At 33.3% G+C, this 24394-nt stretch overlaps 1 protein-coding gene across 1 annotated transcript in view; it reads right to left on the bottom strand.

Moving 5' to 3' along the window:
* Positions 1 to 2179: 2179 nt before the first annotated feature.
* Positions 2180 to 24394, bottom strand: part of LOC133203387 (uncharacterized) — a 52016-nt gene continuing 29801 nt past the window's right edge. The window contains exons 24-36 of the mRNA XM_061339179.1: positions 15696 to 15883; positions 11034 to 11064; positions 10474 to 10614; positions 10115 to 10246; positions 8643 to 8740; positions 8332 to 8378; positions 8039 to 8103; positions 6968 to 7033; positions 6576 to 6641; positions 5072 to 5229; positions 3926 to 3985; positions 3442 to 3576; positions 2180 to 3287 (exon numbers count right to left, since the gene is read on the bottom strand). Coding sequence (XP_061195163.1) covers positions 3086 to 3287; positions 3442 to 3576; positions 3926 to 3985; positions 5072 to 5229; positions 6576 to 6641; positions 6968 to 7033; positions 8039 to 8103; positions 8332 to 8378; positions 8643 to 8740; positions 10115 to 10246; positions 10474 to 10614; positions 11034 to 11064; positions 15696 to 15883 — 1389 coding nt within the window. The 3' untranslated portion in view covers positions 2180 to 3085. The remainder of the gene's footprint in view (positions 3288 to 3441; positions 3577 to 3925; positions 3986 to 5071; positions 5230 to 6575; positions 6642 to 6967; positions 7034 to 8038; positions 8104 to 8331; positions 8379 to 8642; positions 8741 to 10114; positions 10247 to 10473; positions 10615 to 11033; positions 11065 to 15695; positions 15884 to 24394) is intronic.

The following is a 24394-nucleotide window of genomic DNA, read 5'->3' as shown; positions in this document are numbered from 1 at the left end:
AATCGACGAGTACTTCTGATGAACAGATTGATGTCATTTTTACTTCCGGTGCACCATTCAATTACCAAGAAAATATGACCATCTTAAACTTCGAAAAACAAATCTGTTCCTCTGAAAGTACCACAAAAACTAGTACAGGCTATGCAACTGATGCATCAGCCAAAGTTGAGGGCGGTGTTTGGTACAAGAAAGAGACCGAATTCGAAATTGACAAGAAAATAACTACACATGAAGACAGCCAAAAGAGCCATTCTCAGAAAAAGCAGGTGACATTACAGGATCAAAACGTACAGTCCTCATATAGAAAATTCAAAACGAATTTTGATGTCTTCAACAAAAATTCAACAAATGACAAAAACAGAGAGAAGGGTGTCAAATTGAAGAAGAAATCCGAAAGTCAGAAACAAAACATCAGTAAAATATATCAAGTGCCGTCGTCAGTGGGAGATGTAAAATCCACAAAACCTTCAAGAAAATCATCCGTCACTGAGAGGAGCATTGATAACAAGTCGGAGGAATGTCGAACAAAATTCAGGAAATGCAAGTGTGAATTCCTCCAACTAATCGTTAACCAGCCGCGTAAAAGACGGAGAATTTCCAAGCAAAGACTTTTGTTAGAGCAGGATATTAAAATGATAATGGAAGACCCTTTTTTACGTAAAAACCTGTCGGTTTGTGTATCAGATTATCGGATCATAATACCAAAACTAATATTTCCTCATCTACGTACTCCCCGAAAGAAAGGGAAGCGAGTAAATAGACGAACTAGGCCTGTTCGAAACGATTCTAAGCTACTTCATAAATGAATTTTAAGAATTGGAATTTTTTTTTTCAAATGCTCACAACCGATAAATACAATGCTTAGTTTGTATGGTATCAAATTTTAAAATAAAATCGGCGTTACAAGAATGAGTTACATTTAATCATTTTATATTAAAAAAAACCCACAAAATTATTTAAAATTTGACGTTTTCACTATATAGTGAGTTGCACATATTCGCTAGTCACTTGCAGCATCAGAACCCAAATACATGTACCTATCCTGTGTACAAGTTGGGTAAAAGCTAGACATATTTACCAAATTTTACCCAAAAAATTTGAATGAATCACTCCAAAACCTTGAATTCACTAGTCCCTCAATTTTGTCAAGGTGACCTATAAAAGTTGTACTACATGTAAAACTTTGTACTTTGCAAGTTATACTTGACCCTGAGACAATGACTCATTTACATATGTTTCTTGTTGATCAGTCATTACAACGTTAACTCTCCTTCTATGCAATGTTCAGATGAAATAACATCTACATCACAAATACGACCATGTACTTAAAGGACCTAGGTCAGGAATGCTCAATACACAACATGCAACGGTACTAGTGACCTTGAGCAAATCTACAGGGCCATTGCACGACTTAATTTCACATCTACGTGTACTTCAAATACTTGTGATGTTCAAGTCAAACTGGACACATCCTCCATTAATAAATGCACAAGAAAGTTAGTTGTATTTATTAACCTATTGTTTTTACCTATTCAGTGTAGTACCATCAAATTCACACAAAAAAAATATTCTTCTACATTTATTTAACAAATAACTGATGTGATTGATTTTAAATTTATTTTATTCAACAACTTGTTAAATGGATAAATTATGATCACAGCCAAAACTGAAATTCAATAAACAACAGATAATACATTGATCCATTTACACCATCATCAATAACTTAAAACCTTGTAACACTTAAAACAATGCCAGCAATGTTAATTTATCATACACAAATTTTATAATGTGCAAATGCTTCCCAAAAGTTCTTTGCATGTAATGTCACTTTTCTAAAAATAATGCACACCTTAAATTCACACATTGTACATATGTAATTATCATTCCTATATATGCCCAGTTATTGATCAAGTTACATGTACATTTTTTAATTTTCAACAACATAAGAACAAGTTGTTTGAGGAAGTAAATAGAGAATTTTAATAAATGCAGAAGGTTCAATAACCAGGTATTCTAATTCCATTATTAATCAGTAGTAAGCATGCATTCATATCTTTAAAGAATAGAATACAGCTACATTGACCATCCCTATAGGCACCTTCCTGGCTACAAATACATGTACAATGCAAATGTATATATGAACAGTTGATGACATTTATCTGTTTTTTATTCACACACAGTCCGTGAAAATTATTGGTGAAATGTATTTCTTTGGAGTCTAAGAAAAGAAGAAAAATGTCTGAAATATGTACCTGCAGGGATTTTTTTTGGAAACCCTAAGAATTGAGATGGTATTTTTTTTCTTTATCTGCCCTATAATTAACCAGTAGGTGGGTAGCTTAATGTAGCAATTGTATGCATTGTCTCCCTTGATCAAGTCCGCTCTCTGTCTTGTCTAATTCAGATGTAAAACACTTACTTTTTCTAAAAATACAAAAGTTCATGTACTCATAGATAATTGATATTAAGAAGCATACTCTTTGGCACATTTCATTATCAAAAAAATATTCTACACCTTCAATATGTGTTCAATCAACATAAAAATATCAATAAATTTGACTACAGTGTACATATCATAGGTGGATTTCTATATATTTAAGAAGACATAAAATGAACAGATGGAATGGGGCCGCCTGTCTGGGACTCTTAATTTCTCATATAGTGTACACAACATTTTGTACACATCAAATAATTGAAAAATTAATTAAAAAAATAAAACAAAAATTCACGAGAATTTCATTAAAAGATCTCAATTTAAAACATCTGTTCATTTAGTAATTGGAACAAGAAGCAACTTATGCATCTTAAGGCAAGAAATGTGACAAATCATGGGACCACATGTATATTTTAAAACAACTGCCATCAATATAATTTTGATTAGTTAAATTTGATATCCGGTTTACAAATAGATATCTGTAAAATTAGCTTATAACTATATTTAAAATAAAGAAAAATAAAATTCAATGTAATGGTTGTATACTCAAACCTTACTTAAATGGGAAATTAAACACCATTATATTGCTTGTAATAAAAATGCACTAAAAGATGGCTTGCTGCTATTGCTGTTACTATAAATAGCACTAGGTCAGACAGGTGGGGGGTTGACATGGTGATACTCTGGGTACACCTGGACCGCTGCGTACCCCACAGGGAAGAAGGACATGATGACACTGACCGCGGCCAGAAACAGGAAGAAGATGACGGTGGCCAGTCGGAGCTTCTTACTGGCTGTCTCCCACTCTGGTACGTGTTCCCAGAACTTGGTCATGATGGTGTCTCGCAAGCTTCTGTACAACACAAAATGTAGAATATAAAATTGGAAACATTTCACTTTTGGAATACCGATTGAAAATACATGCATCTGTTAGACTTCTAAAAACCAAAACATAAAATTCAGAATGATCAACAACAGATTATTTCCCAGAATGCCTTGGTACTGACACTTCCTCTGTTTCCTCTTCCTCCGCCTCTTCACACTTGTCACGGAGTTCCTCCAACGAGTCTGTGATGGAGTTCTGCTGATCTCGTAACTGTTTTAACTGTCCTGTAATCTGAGCCTTGTAGCCCTGCTCAAACCTAACACAAAAAAATGCATCATATATAATATCTATGATTACTGTAAACAAGGAAATGTTTGCATTTGTGAATGAGTAAAGTTTCACAAAATTTATTATCTGTCAACAATACATGAACAATTTTTAAAGGAGGTACAGTACTACAGGATATGCATGCATTAGTGAATTCCTAAACTTCCAATAAAATTACCCCTATCCAAAAGCTTTGTTACATGGAAAAATTGCAGAATTTCACCCCAATAAAAAATATCTGAGTTTACAATATACACATAATGAGAAATGATGTATATGGTTTTATGAAAATCGTCACATGATGATCGACTGACTTGTGATCGATCAGAGTTACTTACCCTTTTTGAAATGCTTCCTCCTCCACTGAATGTTGCTTGGAGCCGGATCCTGAGGACTTGCTGCAGAATAAGATTTTTTTCCATGAAAGAGATCATATATATATTTATAATATATTATATTGCAAGTATTAATATGGAGAATTTCATCAAACATCTGACTAAACATTATACATAAAATATGTGTATTTGAAGCACTTCGAAAGCTGTTGAGTAGGCACGAGCATCACAATTTTGAATCTTTACATGAAAATACATCCAGTTTTTCACAAAGTTGAATAAAATGAAAAAATAAATTTCCATCAATAAAATGTCTTGTGTGGAAAATTATATCTTTTAAGAAATTGCACAATCAAATGTGTGTCATATCATGTAATGAACAAAAGCAATATTTCAGAGAATTGGGGTCCTATGTTTTAGAGGTTTTATTGATTAGGGTGTAGTGATCTATGGCATAATGTAACTGTCTTGTCTGTCCATCATGCTAAAAGAGCAGTGTACATTATATTTAAGTAATATATTCTTGTGCAAAAGTAACTGCCAAGATTAAAGTTTTTGAAAGTCAAACTTTGGGGTCAAGGTCATAAGGTCAAAAATGATAGTACTGTCAACTGAAAAATACTGGCATGAAATCGACCTCTTCTGGTGCAAAAACTACTAATAAGTTTAAGATTTTGAAAATTAGGTCAAACTTCAGGGAAAAGTCGTGTTATAGGAAATGATCATGTAAAAGTATGAAAGCCCGGTCTTTTCAGGTGCAACAGCTCTGACCAAGGTTAATTTTTTCAAAAAATTTTTTGCAAGGTCACAAGGTCAAAAATCATACAATATGTTCTGAAAGGTCCTTTCCTATATAATGCACATAACATGTAAAAGATAAAAGTCCCATCGTTCTCATTCAAAACTTTGGGTCAAAGTTATGTTTTTGTGGCAAACAGACAAATAAGATTTATGTCCTTGCACTTTTGCCAAAGCGGAGGACAAAAAACATGACTAAATGTACATCTATATCTAATAAATACTTTAATAGAGAATTGATAAAATATTGTTTTAATTTTCACAATAATGACAAATAATCTCTGGCTTATCTTTATACTTGATCTTGAATTCTCTACAATAAGTCAAATTAATGTAGTTTACTATATATACCTCTCAGACTGGGTACTGTCCTGGGACAGTCGGAGGTTCTGTCCTAATAGTGACGTGGTGCTGGTCTGTTTACTCATGGAGGCCCGCTTAAAGGCTGAGGTGGTGGAGTTCTTCAGGGCTGCTACTGATGCTAGCTGCTGAAACTTGGATCTGGCATCCTAAAACAGGGTACATACACTGAACATGTTCAAAATCCATACAATAGTTTGTTTTTTTTTCTCTTTGAAATTGACATTGTACATATTTGGAGATTTATGATAAAACAGAGCAGATTTTCTTCTTTTTCTTTTTTAAGAAAGAAGACATTTTAATTAAATTAGTCTAGTCATCTGATTTCTAAGCATATTTATTGCGAAAAAAAAAAAAAAAAAAAGAGTAATAAATATAAACAAAAGCAAGGGCCATATATTTTTGAATACATGCATGCACATGCCTGGAAAACACTAAGAAGTCTACACTAAAAAAGTTTTGACCTTACCCTTATTCAAATTACTTAAAGAATTCAAATGACCCAAGTTTTTATTTTCATACTTCAAAAAAAGATTTCTCTATTCAAATTTTACTCACTACAGAAAGAAACATCTATGGTGCATTCTACTAAAATCATTGCCGAGATCAAAGAAATGCCGCAGACATTATTCTCCAATAAATCAAAAGATTTTCAGATCTGAGACACGTATCAAACTTGTACAGGTGAATGAATATATAACTTTAGAATGTAATATTTATTTAGACCATATCAAACTTGTACAGGTGAATGAATATATAACTTTAGAATGTAATATTTATTTAGACCATATTGATTTCTCTTCAGGCCCCATGGCCAAAAAACTTAGACAAGTTCCTTTTTGCTCTCAATCTCATTTTCCATTATACATTCCTTTGGTAAAAAGGAGACCGAGTCAAAAGTGAGCTCATCTAAGTTTAAGGCCTAAGAGTCTGCAGTCAAAATGTTGTGTATTGCTTGAAACCGCTTATAAATGTCTCAGCTTTCAGGGTTGTCCCTAAGACCCGTGGGCCAGGGAATGTCCGTGCCTGTAATGGCATTATCCCCCCGTTACCCTGGCATTCCCCCTGAACCCCCTGTTAGGGAAGGAATCCAAGACCCCCTTCTACTTCTATAATTGTCCCCTGCTATTTCAATTCTTAGGAACAACCCTGGCCTTTATATTTCAAAACAATATTTTCAACCTTAGACGTTACCCTGCAACATACAAGAAAATGTGAATTTTATTTCTTAATTATTGTAATATTATTAATAATTATTCATACTGTGATAGATTCACATTTTAATATCTGTATTCCTTGGACAAATAATTTTACTCGTTATGGGTCAGGAGAGGGCAAATCAAGATATTTATAATTGTGATCCATAATTTTTTTAAAAGTAAAATAATAATGTAAATTCTAAATATTAAGATTTTTATCACATTGAAATATATAGCATTTACAGTAATTACAGTTTGTCAATTAATGCAGTAGCATGTGGTTATCTCATTCTCACCTCATCTGTAATGGACAACTCCCTCCGTAAAGATGGTGTTACATGCATGGACTCAGAAATGCAGTCCTAGGGTAAGAATGAAGGCATGCACGTTCCAGGCTACTACTTACATTCCAAAGATATTGATGCTAATTGTGTTATAGATTATTATAAAAAGTGCCATAGAAAATGATAATAAATCAAGTATTAAGGTGTATATTTATTATTATGTTGATATAATTTGTATGCTGGTAAAATATGTATGATAGATAATATATCATTATATAGCATTTACAATTAACATATTCCATGTACGATTATAGAAGGCTGCTAGTTTATAACAGTGAAGCTTACATTATGTAAAGGTTGCCTTTTTTAGGGAACTCACACACAGGGTTCAAAAGGTCACTTACCATGGAGACAGAGTGGGGAAGCCCACTTCGATTCAAGGTAGCATCACTAACTCGGCGACGAGCCCCCTGTTTAATTTCATATAAAATTGTTACGTGCATGAGGTCCTACATTAAGAAATACATTATCAAAACTACTGTAATTTCCTTTAATTTGAAGTAAATAAGAATTGCGTTCTTTATCTTCAATATTTTTTAACTACTTAGCATAATAATTTCTTTTAAGTCATTCTCTTTCTTTAACCATCAACAGTTTTGGTGTCAGGAGTGCCCTAGTATCATGTACATGTATAGAAAAAAACTTATCATCTTGAAATGTTAGAATTTTTCCTTTTCTAAAGTATTTAGTCTACATTTCACAAAAAGTCTATTAATGATTTCTAACCCAGTGTGTAGGTAATACCCACAGAATGTAATGTGCTACCATATTTTCCCACTACTCTTCCTTGAGAAGGGGCAAGGTTTCTCATTGAAAAATCATATCCACATACCCTTTCTTCCAAAATTTGGCATGAATTTGGAAAATGGATGCTTAAAAAAAGCACTTTTTGCTTAGCTCAGCTTGAGAGTATACAAAATCAGAGCCATCTCAGAGAGAAGAGCCAGATTAAAATCATGTCCACAAAACAGAAAATTAAAGAACTATAAACTATGAAATGAAGTATCGAAACTAACTGCAAAACTTTCCATGCAAGATTAACACTAAATATCAGAAACCAAAAGTTGCAGAATATCAAAACTTTAATGACAACTAATATTTACTGTACAGAAGAAGCCTTGCATAAAAAGCATGTATAGTTGATCTAAATGCTTGTGGGCCACAAAGGTACGCTATATAATAACACAAAAGAACATGCAAAATCTTCCTTTAATTTCAACAAATATTGTGATCTTGATTTGACTTTAACCTTAAGCACTGTGATGATTGTAAACTGTTAATTAAGTAGCAAAATTTATTATTTAACCAAGCAGCACTGATTAATAAAACTTTATTAAACATACTGATACTATATTGGCATATGACATCACTTTTTCTCTGAGAGAGTAAATATTATAGAATTCTAGTTAATTTACTTTTGGTAGAAAGGCATTGCTCTGGCACACAGAGGCGGATCTTCTCGAAAGTCCTGTAAAATCTCCTGGAAAGAACAATCAACAAAACATATATTAAGTTTCAATCATTTACATGAGTTCACCTATACTCATTTCTTAATTTCTCTCTAGCATCATTGATATCAATTTCACACACGTTATCCCCTTATCAATTAAGCAATATGACTTAAATGAGGACATGTTTTAATATGATAAAAGTTGTTTGAGATGTATGCATTGAATAACCAGCAGATAAAATGATAAGATATCCTTACCTATATCTGAGCTACCACCAAAGGGTCTGTTGTCCTGAATTAATTTTCTACAGCAGAAAATACACAATCTTAATCACCAACACAATATTAATCAGAGATTCTGAATTAAAGCACACAATATCATTATCATGAAAACATACTTGAAATATATTTTTTCCTAATTTTATCAAACAGCTATATCATTATCATGAAAACACAACTGCAAATATATTTTGACTTAACTTTAACTGAACAGCTATATTTCACAGTAAAGTTAATTTACTGGTATTACATAATTGCCTTGTTTAAGTTATCTGATTGATTCCCCTTACCTGGCCTCCTCCAGTTCGGCCGTCTGTCTCTCGTGTGACAATCTCAAGTTATCGACGTGAGTCAACATGATCTCTATTGCCTTACTCATTCTCTTCTCCTGTAAAAAAACCATCAATTTATCAAGACATTCATACTTTGTGCAAATACTGCAGAAGCACTTTTTTCTACCTGGTATTAGTTTATGCTATGCATGGAGTCAATGGAGTCACAAATTTTCTGCGGAAATTTGTCCCGGCATACTTAAGTACATTTAAGGCATAAAGAGGCAATCTAAGAAATCCATACCTGTAATTTTCTACCTGTGGATTGAACAGTAATTGTGATTCTGTTAAATTATGACGCCATGGAAAAAAGTAAATTTGCAGTATGTTGTAATCTTCAAATACTTTAAAGCTGGATTAATGTTACAATATAAAACATAAGACTGACAGGGAAAGTGCTGGAAGAGCAATGTTATTTACTTGATACATGTGTTACCCACCAACAAACCAGTTCATAACATCATGTTTGTCTCCACTATACATGTAAGCTCAAACTGAGGTAAAGCAAACCCAGATAAGACACTTTTATTCTCTCTTTTTAACAGTAAAAAATTCTTTCAAATTATCCTGTAACAAATTTTTTTTTTTGTTCATGAGAAAGATTGTGCTATGATTTAAATGATGCAAACAGCAAAGAGTAACTCATCCTCCCTCCTGTCTCTTTTGATTAAACTTATATGAACTAATTATTTATTTTACATAATGCTTTTTTATACTTGAATGAATCTACAAAATGACATCAGAGATAACAATGAAATATATGAAGATAACGAACAGTATTCGGGCTCAAAAGTTCATCAAACAATACAAAATAGGAGCAGAGCAAACAAGGACCTCAAAACATCAGAGGTGGGATCAGGTGCCATGGAGGAGTGAGCATCCCCTGCCGACCGGTCACACCTGCCGTGTGCTCCTTATCATGATCGGGAAATAATGGCAAAATCCGTCGACAATTCAGTGTGTAAATACTGGCATTCACATTTGCTATTCATGCAATCCTATTCATGTTGCAATGAATAAAATGTCTTTAAAACAAAAATTAACTGGAAGGTCAAGAAAATATATTGCATTCTGAATAAATAATCTAGATTATTGCAAAATGTCCTGCATAGAATAATTAACTGTGAATCTGATGACACAACTGAAGTGATCTTGAAGCAGAGTTATCTCCCTCTGACAACTTTTAACAATTACATCATCTTCATCTCTCAAATTCAGTTTTCAATTTTAAATTAAACATTTCATTTATTCTTTAAATTAACAAATACAATATGAAATGGAAATAAATGTCCAAATATGCAGCAGGTACATATTCTTTGATGTACCTGCAATACTGTGAGTATACTTGAGAACTGGCCAGCACAAACTCACTAAAACTCACCTGACAAATATTACAATACACTTCACGAGATCTTCTGACACTGTCTCACCTGTTGAACTGCCCCAAACACCTCTGCTCTTGAGGACACTCTGGCACTGGCCTGTTCCAGCACAGTAACATGTTTCTGTATCTTCAGAAGGAGGTCCCTGACTTGAGAGTCCACACAGATCTGATTTAATTGCTGCAATCAAATCATTTAAATGGTAACAAGTTGAAGGGGGGGGGGGGGGGGGTTAGGAGGGCCCAGATACCTTCCCCCTCCCAGGCTTTCTGATTTTCAGTTAATTAATTTATATGGTAGAGTAACAAAACACAGACCATGGACCAAGCATATTAACAGATCAAAAGTCATATTCTCCTAAGTAAAGATTTAACTGAACCAAGATGAGTTCCTGTTTTATTCCTGACCTCAAGTGCCTCTCTCAGTCCTTTGATTTCCTTGGCTACATTCTCCTCTGCTATGTCTCGTGATCTCTCCTGTATTTCTAGTCTCTTCTCCAACGTTATCTTGTCTGTCTTAAATGCCAGCGAAAGACTTGTGAACTTGTTCTGAAAAGAGGACGTTTTTTTTTTTAATAAAAAATCTCCCTCTACTTGGTTTTGTAATCAAATGATCTTTTTCAATTTATTTTCAAGAGTCCAATACTTTTGTAGTTAGGTCTTCTGAGAAAATTAAGGTGAGTGTTCATTAAACTCTTGAACACTGATATAAAATAAGGGTATACCAAGTTTAAAATACAGTCAAAACTCGTCATCTCGAACTCAATGGGACCAAGAAAAAACTTCAATATATCTGAGGATTCCAAATATCCAGGGTAAAATACATAAAGAATAAGGAATTGGGACTTTCAAATCACTTCGACATATCCATGGTATTCAAGATATTGGTGTTCGAGATATTGGAGTTCAACTGTACATATAAGGAAAAATCATTTACATTTTAATTCTTCCAAAAATTTAAGACTTACTTCAATTTCTTGTTCCGACAGCTGATCAGGACTGCAAAAAACAAAAATTACAATTAGGAAAAATATTAGTATATAAAGCAATGAAAAGTACTTTATGTTAAACCTTCCTTAATTGTAATAGCAGTAAAGTTTTTCAGGAGCATGTATTAAATCATAAACTTGGAAATTCAAAACAAATCTAATATACTATATACTACAGAAGAATTTAGAGTTGTTTATCAAAACAAAAACGAAATAAATAAAATGATATTCTGAAAATCCATTTCTGAATCATTTAAAAAAATGTGTCTGTTAATTGGTAGCATATCACATGATTTGAAAAAAAAATCTTTTTAAAATCAAAAGGAAAAATATACAAACTTTACCTGATAGTTTTCCCAAATAATTTTAGAACAACATGATAAAATGAATCTGCCATTTTATTTCTGTTTAACTTGTTCAGTAGGAAATCATGCAAGTAAAGTGAATTAAGTCTGCTAAACATTAATATGACAGCCTTCAAAATGGCAATTTCTTATCATTCTTTCTTGTGCAGGCAAAAATAAATCCCCTCTTCTGATTCAATGCAGCTTAGTAATTAGAATGTTATTTGTCAGCTCTGTAAATCATAGGTGGGCTACAAACTGTATTCATGTATTCTCATGTGAATGCATTAAAAGGGTGACAACTCCTCAGAAACACTAAATAGTTTACTCAAGACATGCAATTAACGGAAGACAAAAATACTCCTGAAAGCAACCTAGGATGCGTTAATGAGGAGTGCAGTTTGATGTTGATGTATAAAAATTTTTCTCTATTGTACACCTAGTTATGCTTCTTCCAACCCTTTAGAAGGCATAATTAAACTACTATACTTTTAGCTGAGTAATTGTTTTCTCTACAGTCTTTGGTTTGAACAATATTATAACAAGATGTGTTCGTGAAACACTGATGCCCTCGTATGACAGCTCATGGCCAAGGTTAAAGTTTTTGTGGACAAACAGACAGACAGATGGACACATCAAAACTTATATGTCACTGAAACTCAGACAACAGGAGCATAAACAATTTACTCCCTTCAGGTTTTAACAGAGATACAACTGCGTCCCAAAATTTAACAATTTATGGATGTCTTTGAGATGGCAAGTGCTACAAAGCTGTATATATGTAGAACTTTAATCTTAATGAGGCCCAGTCTACTTGTTCTGCACATACATTTTCATGCAGCACTGTTTCAGACACATCACAGTACACTTAATTGCCATCACAATTGAACAGAATGATGTCACAGTTGCAATGATGTCATATTGTGCTAAAGTGTCTTGCACAGGTTTGGATTGCACATGTAAAATGCTTGAACCGATTCTGGCATTTCTTTCTGTTCATTATGTTTTAATAAATAAATATTTTAATTCATAACGTTAACATAATTTTGACAATATGGTCAATCTCTATGTGGAGATTCTACAATTTTATCTACACACATATGTGTAAGGTACAATGTTATTTTAACTTTTGGAGTTTGAGAATCAACTGCAACCAATCACAAGGAAACACATTTTATTAACCCTTTCCTGTTGATAACTTGAACATGTAGCAGTAGCTTGATTTTTTTTTTGGGGGGGGGGGGGGGGGGGGATCTTTTCAAGTCATTTAAATGCAACTAAAAAGAAATATATTAGTTTCTACAAATCAGAAGTCTCTGAAAAGACAGTAGCTCTACTGGTGTTTACTTACAATAAAGAATCAAGAATCTACTTGTGTGAAAAGTTTAATCAGATCAAAACTGCAGGAGGAGAAGTGTTTTAAAAAAATATTAAAGAAATTTCTATCGTAAGTAATCATGGCAACATTGGTTAAAATAAAATACTGATAAATGGAATATGTATCTTAGTATAGTTTATTTCTGTACCAAGTCTCATTGAAATTGAACCAGAATTGTAAAAGGAGTAGCATTTTGTAAGAATTTAAAAGAAATTTATATTTTTAATGATCATGGCAACAAACCTTTATTGAAATCAAAAACCTATATACAGATATATGTCTCTAGGAAGTCTTATTGAAATTGGACCTGCATATGGGGTTTATGTCTCTCATTTGATTTGATATGCAAGAGCATGCTCTATATATGAACAATTTCTAAATCAAGGCAAGCTATTGACAAACAAGTTGATGAAACAGGGATATTAACAGTCCTGTTCAAAGTCATCATTTTGCAAGTTTTAAGGTCGATACAATGACCTTGTCAGCACATACAACCTATCAATGAGTCAAATGCTGACTGACGTTTTTCTTACTAATTGTTAGGCCATTATTTATACACTGAACTGTCTATGAATTTTCTGGGTTTTTTTTCTGATCATGACAAGGAGCCCACAGCAGGTGTGACCGGTCAGCAGGGGAGGCTCATTCTGTAGACCTGGATTCCTAGCCTAGCAGCTAGGCTAGCTGTTACAATCTTGAACCCAGCCCAGACTATTTTATGTGTACAGCCTATTAAGAATAGCCACTTGATACTAAAAGTTGTTTCCTAACACTGTCACTGCATGACAGACAGGTGTTTGTAACTAGAGAAATCCCCAATCAGCCTCATATAACTCCACACATCAGACTCTATCCCATACACATAGAAAAGAAGCATTCCTTAGAGATCAAAAATGAAATTGAAAGCAGGAATCTAAATCTTAATTTGATCTGAATTTAAAACCCATTTAGATTCAAGGAATTAAGGATTGATCAAGAGGCAGTCAAGTTTTTAACTATTCTTCTTTAAAATTATAGCAATACGATTCTGCTTTGACAGATAGAAAAAATTATAGTCTACTTATTTTCTCTGAGGTCAAGGCCATTTTTAAAGTTCAAATGTCAGGAAATGAAATGCAAGTGTGTTACATTATTCATATCCAAAATGAATTTTTTAAATAAATGATGATTAGGTAGAAGAGTTTTAATTCATTGTGCATTTTAATTAGTCAAGGTCATTTCAACATTATACTCGTAACATGAAATGCTTCTTTACAACTGATTACGTTACCATGCTATGGAAGACATCTGAAGACTCATTAATCATTTACCTGCCTGTAACACATTATATTAAATAAATTACAACAAAATGACACTGCACCTTAAATCCTCTCCATTAAAAACATTCAACTCCTGATAAATCTCATCCACAATTTTACGAAATTCCTCCATGGACACGCCGACCATTCTTCCACCTTCCCTGCAGGTACTCTATAGATTTCTGCACATGCACAGTCAACTCTTAACTAAGCTTTGTTGTATTTGTTTTCTTCTTTGTGTTCTAAAAGATTACCTAAGTACCGACCATTTCTTCCATTGTACACATTGGTGAATAAATCACCTTGAACACAAGGAAGTATCTAGAAGACTATCTGCTATCTTAACACCTATATATGCCTACGTGTAATGCAACGAAGGTTCAATATTCAATCATTCTGATAGTAGCCCCCATACGGCTTTGCATGGTAAAACTGATAACGCATTTTTTTTTCTTAATATTTTAAATAGTTGACATATTCAGATATATATCAGTTTAATCAATAAAAAAATCACCTGCTTAACTTTAAAACAGACTTGTGCAACACAAGCAGTTTATTGAAAAACAGATATATAAATTGATCGATCTCTATTATAATTTGATGACTGACAAAAAACACACACTTAATGGATGTCCTATAAAATATGACCTTGATTATCACTGCAAAAAATGCATGTCCTGCATGTTACCTAATCCCCTATATTTTTGTCACCGTTCTGAAACAGATTTCATTTAAGAGGATCCCCAGGGATTACTTATTGCTTCTCAGACTAGAATCAGATGTACTGAGGTGATAGAACCCTTCATACTTATATAATTATCTATGTACAGAACATTATCCCAACACAATACCTATCACACTCTAGTATTAAATTCAAGCAAATTATATAACCCTATACCTTGATATGGAGGAATGCAAGCAGTACTTTGTAAATGCCCTTTAATATGCAGTTAAATGACTAAAAAAATCCCATCCGTTCTATATTTTTGTTTTGTCCTGGTCTAACATAGAGACTGTTGTTTAACTGGGCTATTTACATAGTCATTTCCCTCCGGCCAGAAACTACTCTTTCTTTTAATTCATTCAAGTCCTTCTTATATCCTGTACAAGTCTCTATGATGCTGACTTAAGGTGACCTTCCTTCCCCCATTCCCTATCAAAAGACCCCTACCCTCCTACCCTCTTGTTCGACTTTGTTCTGGTTTACACCTAAATTAAACAACAGGGTCTCTGGGATGCTCACTTGGTGACAATCCCCCCACCTCACCATTGTAAGACCTCCACTCACCTTTCCTCTTGTTCTGTTTTGTCCTGGTCAATCCCTAAGTCCTGCAGCAGGGTCTCTGGGATGCTGACTTGGTGACCCCCCCCCCCCCCTTCAGCATTGTAAGACCCCACCTACTTCTCTTCTTGTTCTGTTTTGTCCTGATCTACCCCTAAGTCCTGTAGCTAGGGTCTCTGGGATGCTCACTTGGTGACATCCCCCCCACCATTGTAAGACCCCCACTCACCTCTCCTCTTGTTCTGTTTTGTCCTGTTCTACCCCTAAGTCCTGTAGCTAGGGTCTCTGGGATCCTCACTTGGTGACATCCCCTCCCACCATTGTAAGACCCCCACCTACCTCTCTTCTTGTTCCGTTTTGTCCTGATCTACCCCTAAGTCCTGTAGCAGGGTCTCTGGAATGCTGGGCATCACTAGACTGTCAGACTCCCCATCTCCGTTCGTCATCATTTGTCCTGATTCCTGCATCTCATTCAGATCGGGCATCCTTAGGAACTTCATCTGCTCCCGACGCTTGGCAAGGTTTCCCTGCAAAATTTATCCTAGATATTATTGTGCTCAAATATAGTTCATTTTGTCAAACAAAAAAAGATTTGAGCTTTATCCAGAGGGTATCTCTCACGATAAAAGATTGAGTAGGGTTTCTAACAACCTATATGCACAAAGTTTTGTTTCACATTCATACAGGATCTCTTGGTTTAAGTATCCCAAAACAATCAGCACTGTACATGTACCCAAGCATTTGACTTGATTGGAGTCAGAGACTATTTGAACTGCTATTTGAGACTTATAGTAACAAAAGTTCACATTTACAACTTGACACTCTTCCTGTATTCCATGAGAAGATACAGAATCGAAATTACAATTGTTAGCAATATTTTGGCTTCACAACCTACATGTGCATATATATAATCCATATGCACTCGTGTACCAATAATTCATTCTATTTTCTCCCTTTGCATTAAATTTTTCAATAGGTAGATGTAATTTTCCACTTAAGACCATTTGATTTGTTATCATTATAATTTATAAGCCCTGCTTTATAAACCTGTATCAAGACATATTGTAAAATCAGAATTTTTAGCAAGGATTCAAATTTGGAAGTTGGGGTTGCTGAAATTTGATATGAAAACAAATCACTTCCATGGCATCATCAACTCACTTAAAGTATGCAGTGAAGATATTTCATAGTTAATTAATACCATTTTTTATGTCGATCAGTGCCATACTCCTACAGTATCCCTCTCTATATAGATTTAGTTATAAACTGCTTGAAAAGTCATGAATATGTGTGAATTTGTTGCAAAGTATTGCAAAGAAGGTACAAAATGAAAAGAATTACCTGGTTCACAGTGAAAACAAAGATAAATTTTGTAACATTAGTTATCTTGATTATATCAAGAAATTTTTTAAATGCTTAACACAAAGATATCAAAATCCATGCATTTACAGAATTGTCTCAAAACCTTGAACTCTTACCACTATAAGGTTTATGCATATGACACATTAACAGACGTTAAAAGATCGAAATGAATCTCCACATAATTTATAGTTACAAAATTTGGACATAATTTATACCTGTACAGGTTGATTACTTGGATATCTAAACTTTCCTGAGTAACGAAACAAAAACCTCTTCCTGGTTGCCATTCTTTCCTACTCATGTGCACAGACACCAACAATATTTTTTTAAAACAATCGAAATAATATTATCTCACGCCAACTCAGTCTAGATATTGAATGCTTACAGCATACATGAAAACATTGTCTCAAATGTGTTAATTGTATTCTCAATATTCTAAATTTCTACATGATAATGATAAATACTGGAAAAACTGAGAAAATAATTATATAACCACTGTATTTTATCATTTTCTGGAGATTTTCTAACCTTTCTATTATCTAGCTGTCACAATCAAAATTTTCCTAGCGGGCAAAATAAAAAAAAATTTAAAATACATCATGTACATAGATATGAATTGAATGACATAATCACAAACTGCAGCATTGACAGTCATTTATGACATCTGAAATTAATGCATATATCAAATATGCTCTGTCAGTGTCCCAAACTTTTTTTTGTGGGGAGGGGGGCATTCCCTGAATTCTAAGGTTGCATGAACTTGCATCTCAAGTAATAGCACAGGGTGTAGTAATTAAGTTAGCAATTCTCACATTATAGGTCATATGAACCCTAAAACAAGTCAAGTTTTGGAAGTAATCATTACATATTATTTGTAATGTACGTTGCATGCTTAAGACAATTATCTTTTAACCGGCAAATTCTTTAGAGGAGAGCTGGGAAGGAGGAGGGGTGACTGCTGTATACAAGTCTAACATGGTGCTCTCTGTTATCTATCACAAATTGTATACATTCTGTTCTTCTGATGAGAAGCAAAATGATTACATGATACTTTAAGACTAAATCACCAATCAATCTAAATCAGCCTAGATAATCTCTTATCTGCTCATTGTTAAACCTACAAGAAACAGCTAGGCTGATGTTAATCAATCAATGTGATAATTTGCACAGTGCTAGCTGACTTTTTCAAGGTATTGATTTTGGAATTATATTGTAAATGATACAACATTAATTCAAATTTTTTGCTGCATCGGTTTCAACAAACATAGGATGGCATTTCATCTGCAATAGTTAACGCAGTCAGCACATCTTTTGTCTTTTCAAAAAAAAAAGAAAGACAAAAAAATACCATAATGCTAAAATGTTAAATCATTATCAAGGAGGGTTCCCAATCTTTCATGTATTTTGTGGGTAACAATTACCCATAATTTACAACCTCAAGAAAATTAAGAATTAATTTGTAAGATACTAGTACTTTTTTTGTGAAACATGCATGGATCCACAAAATCATATTCCATAGAAATTGTAAATTTTTATCCATCCATGAAAATTTGCTTTCTGGTAATTAACGATTCCAAAGATCACATTAAAAAAATCTCTCCTAACAGAAATGTATAAGAAAAATGACCAAATTTCTGCAAGACTGAACACATTAAATCAAAGACTAGTAAGTTTTTACAGTCCCTTTGATAATAGGATCTTTCAAGTACAGTGTAGCATTCAGTCATCTTGTCCTCCATGGGGTGAACCCTGCATGGCTACCAAGTTTCAAAAGTCATTGAATTAACCGATTCTGTTTTGCAGCTTCTTTGGTAAAACTGTGCATTTCTTTTTTTTTGGGGGGGGGGGGGGGGGGGTTGCTGTTTCAAGATTTTTATTAAAACATTAGAAAGGTTGCTATTTGCTATTTAACACTATTAAATCAAACATGGTTCAAGTTTAATAGCTTATAGTTTATTTACCTGCATAAACCTCTTTTCTATTTGTCATGATCTGTAGAATAAGTTATTTGCACAATCATTCAAACTATTATTAATTAAAGTTAGTTCAGCACTTGGCACTAATTGGGCTCATGCAATCTTGAAAAACTTGCTTTGAATATGCAATAGACATACATCCCAGCAACGGATGTATATATAGATATAAGGAAAATGGTTTAGCTTCTGTGTTAATTGTCTCAACAATGGTTTAGAGTTGGCAGTATATTTCTTAGAGTAATTATTTGTGAAGGTGGGTGTGAAAAAGCCAAAAGCCGCTCTACGAGCAATAAGCTCAGCTAATCAACATGCATATTTTTCTGCCTCTCAGCAGTATATATACCCCCAAATGCCAAACAGTGAATGCACTTATGAAAATGTACACATCCTCAATTTTGTCTATACTATAAATAAGAATTAAAATCTGGGGCCAAAAATAAAATTAGCTTTGTTTGGCGTTGCCGGCCGACTCGCATAAATCGGTGCGGCCCGAAGATTTTTTTCAACAGATACTGATCATAATTTTTATTTTGTTTTATTCATCCAGATTTAGGTGTTTGTACATTTGCGTAATATATACAGAATGGGAAAGAATCATGAAAACGCTTGATTGATCAAACAGTTTTCATTTATAAGCGTCTGTGTGATGTTGAATAAATGCGTATCACGAATCCAAGGATGGCTGTCGAAAGTGGTAAAATGTAAACTCGGTATAACAGAAATTGATGGCATGACTCTCTGTGGTAATGTGGTTTTAAAAGTAAACTGATGAATAAGATATACCAGTTCGAAATAGAAATTTCACGGTACAATGTCCTGTCCGATTTGCTAGTCTGGCTGCCATGCTTGGATTCGAGCACATGATTCGAATTTACACTAATTTAATGTCAGTGATTTTTAATACTATGTATATTAAAGGTTTAAAACTAATAGGGTTTGAAAATCAATGACAAAACTGAGAATCAGTTTGGACTGTGGTTGTCGTTAAACTATCGGAAACCCATGATGTTCGGATACTAACAACATGTACCATTTCTGAAATTTAAATTTAAAAAAATATTTTCCCTACCTACCGACCCAAACGTATAAAGACTAAGTCGGCAACGCCAAACCAACAATATTTTAATTGTGGCCTGGACAATCTAATTATAAAACAAAATATTAAAATATAAACATATTATTATACCATATATGATCATTTTTTGTAATCTGCTGACAATAGTCAAGGCCTGTCTGTATCTTATAACATATACTCGTGATCCATGTTATTGGCACATTCTCATCCACAGAAATGTGTTACATCTTTATTATAAGTAGCACGCTTTTGTGTGTGTGTTTGTTTGCATGTGTGTTTAACTTAGTTTGTCCTTTCGCGAAAAGGAAGAAAAATAATTTGCATCAGGATCGATGTTGAATGCTGTCTTGATTTATAGGTATGCTCTTTGCTAGGGGATGCTCCAGTGTGCGGTGCCCTTTTTTACCTCATCGTGTTTCTGTCAACCTAAAAATTATTTTCATCCTTCGAATTCCCTTTTTACTTAATTTTTCATTTGTTGATGAGTCCAACTTAGAGCAAACTTATTACTGTGGATATTCAAAAGGCCCAGTAAAAGTCAAAGCAATATAGTTAGCAAATCATAATTTGGAAAAAGAGAGCATCTTTCCCATTTTACAATTCACTAGTGATATAGTGCGAGTATAGGACTACTTCAAACAAAGATAAAGCTAAGAGAGAGCACTCACACCATTCTGCTAAGTGTAATGTGTACCAAAATATAAACTTACCCAAATTATATAACTTTAAATTTCTACTGCCCTACAGGTCATGAAGTATAACTTAATAAATTCTTCTTTTTTTTTTTTGAACTTAAACAGGTGATTTAAAGCATGTGCACCTGAGGTATAAATATACACCGGGGGAGTTCCTTCTTTGTCAACAGATTCACAATCCGACTGAATGACAACACCCCAGTAACAAATAAAAATGTCCTACTAAGTCAATACAGAAGAGCTTCTTCTACACAACAGGCAGTTAAAATATACATCTAAACAGCATTTATTACAAGATTGTCTCATCATTTTTCAATTTAATTGTACTTAATCAAAGGTAGAGGCCAAATAACTGACAAAAAATTAAGAAAGTAAACACCTACATATGAAGCATTAATAAAATTTGAAACTAAAGTTACCCAAATCGTTTAATTTTTTTTTTTAGCATTTGAAACTTTTTCCTGGTGTAATACATGTAATCTTGATATCTGACATATATGCATAAACCATGCAGATGGCAAATAATTTTTTTATTATTTTTTTTTTAGCATTTGAAACTTTTTCCTGGTGTAATACATGTAATCTTGATATCTGACAAATAAAATCATGCAGATGGAATAATTTTTTGTTAAAAAATCAACATCATCTTCTATTTTCTCAAGGGTGTCAACCACTAAATGTCAAGTTTAATTTCTGTAATGCAATCAGAACACAATACATGTATAACACATATCCATTCCTGTAACATGTATTTAATTTCTTTACAGTCAGATTGAATTTTAACACCTTAATTTAAAGGTAAAATGTAGAAAAAAAAAATACAGGGCATAATGCCTGCTTTTCATTGTAGTCCCGAACATTTAGTACATTTATAAAAGCTTTAAAACAAAACAACTTGCGCCCGAACCTGTTTCTTATAGCCAATGATGGTAGATTCATATATACCCATAACCATTGATGTACATTTCTGTCATCAACCTGCCACTTTATGATTTTGTTCACTCTAATAAACCAGGTATATTTTTTTTAATTATTTATAGCTATAAAAATTTATTTCAGTAAAGACTAAATTTCTTAAGATACCACCAGACATACCTCTTTCTATATCAGATTGTATCATGAATGCATAATAATTCTAAATGATGGTTAACTCCTCTTGTTACAACTTTAAAAATCTCACAGTCATGACTGAACTAATTGCACTCAATCACTAGCTGTTTTTAAAATCTGTTTGGAAATAATTCAACTTATGATGTATGTGTTTACAAGCTTACCTTTTAAAAATTTGGATGACTGCATGTGGGTGCATTATGAAAATAAGTAAATTAAACGGCTTACATCACTTAATCCACTTAAAATAAATTCTTCTCCCAATGGTCAACCAAATCCTGTTCTATTAAGTCCTAATTTTCACACAGAACATGATGATGAAATTGTACCCATTTATTTGTTTCGAAATCCAAGTCTACGTAAAAAAAATCACAATGCCAATACCCTACCTGTAAACAACCTTCCAAATTGTTATTATTCTCCACAACTGTGATTAGCAATTTAAAACGGCTAGCCTTTGTTACGGATCATCAGTAACCATTTTCTATAGAGCAGATAAGAGATAGACCTATCTCTAAGTATTAAATGACCAAAACTAACTGATCATGTAAATGTTTGCTGCGCTCTTGTATTTGAACTGTATGCATGTATCTGACAGCCAACGTAATGAAATGACATCCTCAAATGCTTTGCTGCTTCTAACCTATTCTGTAAAAGCTAAATACATCGATACAAGCATGGTAATTATATCGCCTCAAACTCTTTTTGAATGCCAATATTTAATGTGACATCAATACTAATTTGTAATTGGCTGTATACAAAATCCTATTTACACTAATTTACATTAAGAGCTGGGCAACTGCTTTGAACTTTCCATTATATACATCCAAGTGCATCCAACTGGCAAAGAAGTTTGAAGAGTTCACTCCCTTTACACATTCAAAAGAGAGAGAGAGAAATAAAAAAGCATTAATAGAAGAAAATTAATGAATACGAAAGTTGTAATAAATCAAAGTAGGTTTTAAAAACACCACCCAACATGAAAACCAACAGATGTAGTTAAATTCACTGGAGGGCATTGCATCTCATATATTAATTCTGACTCACTTAATGATTCTGCTGATCTAAATTTTCATCTTTTCTGTGAAAGTCATTAACATTAAGACTGAGAGGAGTTTAATATCCAAAACTACATTCTAAAGAGTATATATATATCAAGAAGAAGCAGTAATTTTTTAAGTAAGAAATCATTCTTAATGTCTTGTTTTTGACTCTGTGTTTAGATGCATACTTATAAATAAATGACTTACATTAGAGAGTTATAACCTTTACAGGAAGTTGAATTTCACACAAAAAACATGTAAAATACAAACCATCCATCAATTTCTCTCAAAGGAATTTAATCATCCAAAAATTTAATTCACAATTGACATAAAAACTCCTACCTGATAAGATATTCATTGGAGATAATCTGACAGTTTATAGAGTATAATCTGTAACAGCTACTACAAGGTAAACTGTTCATAAAGACGGAAACACAGAAAGAAAACATTTCCTTCCCATTTCACTGAACGACCCTCCTTTGACACTTCACAAGAAATTAACTCCACCTGGACTAAAAAAGATAAAGCCCCCGTTATTTTACCCCTCTCACTGATATAGCTATATAATCCAGAGATCACCCCCTCACTATAGGCCTGCTGAGTGTGATCTCTATATACCTGTAAGACTGTAGTATACATCTGGAGGGTAACTATATAACAAATCTCTGTACAGCTTTAATTGTGGATGGCACTGACATGTGTTTTCAGTGGCTCCAAAGATGCAGAATTGGAACTGAGCATGTGAACATACTTGATGCATATTTATCATAAGAGAAAAGGCATGTTTTTTTTTTTTCTTGCAGGAATTTCCTTTCAATATGTCATCTCTATATTTAGTTTTTATATATTAACACAAATAAGCCAAACTGCGGGGGTGGGTTTACAGTTATGTTTTACAGAAATCATGTTTTTGTTAAGGAAACATCTCTAGGCAAACTAGCTATCATTCCTCAATTGTTTGCAAATTTTTAACAGGTGTTCAACAGGTAAAAAACTGTCATTAAAAAATGATGAAACTCAATTAGAATAAAAATGTCTTTGCATGCTTCTCCAATACTGCAAATCAGTTCTTTTATATAGTACATCTCCAAATTTTACAATTATAAATCTATTTCCATGAGATACTTCTTAGTGAAATTTATACTGCAATTCATTCAGAGTAAATCTACAAATAATTATATATTTAACTTTTATACATTAATATTCAAATGTGAAATTTTGCATCTTACCTGCTTTGGGTGCTACATGTACCATAAGTGCAGAAAATGCAAAAAACTTGTCATACATAAGTGCATGCAGACAGAGATTTATGCCAACTTTATCCCCAAACCCCAATATATCTTATAAAGCACAAGCTATCATGAAGTTAAAATATCAATAAATCACCAGCTCAAAACCTCAATATTCCAAAATCAATATACTGAACGCAAGAATGAGAGCTTGGGTTCAGCAATGAACAGGACACATTGCATACAAGTTTTGATCACAAGATTTGATCATGCATTCTAAAAATCATTATCAGGAAAAGCCCACAATTATACTTGGAAAAATATCTTAAAAGCATATGCCACATTTTTGTACATTACGTAAAAATACACAGAAAAAGAAGAAAAAAACCTGCAGTCGTCAGAAGATAAGTTACCTACTGCAACACATTTTTCTTCCTAAGCTTGGAAAGATGCCACAAATAAAGATGTTATTTGTCAAGTTTCATTAGATTTCTAACACTTTTCACCTCATAACGATACAGAAGTTTTCTCCCTTCTCTCTCTCTGTC

This window comes from Saccostrea echinata, unplaced genomic scaffold, assembly GCF_033153115.1.
Source record: "Saccostrea echinata isolate AGI-Se365-2 ecotype Australia unplaced genomic scaffold, CSIRO_AGI_Sech_v1 ptg000050l, whole genome shotgun sequence".
NCBI classification, from domain to species: Eukaryota; Metazoa; Mollusca; class Bivalvia; order Ostreida; family Ostreidae; genus Saccostrea; species Saccostrea echinata.
The sequence above is the reverse complement of the archived record's forward strand: the minus strand, read 5'-3'. Positions and strand labels throughout refer to the sequence as shown.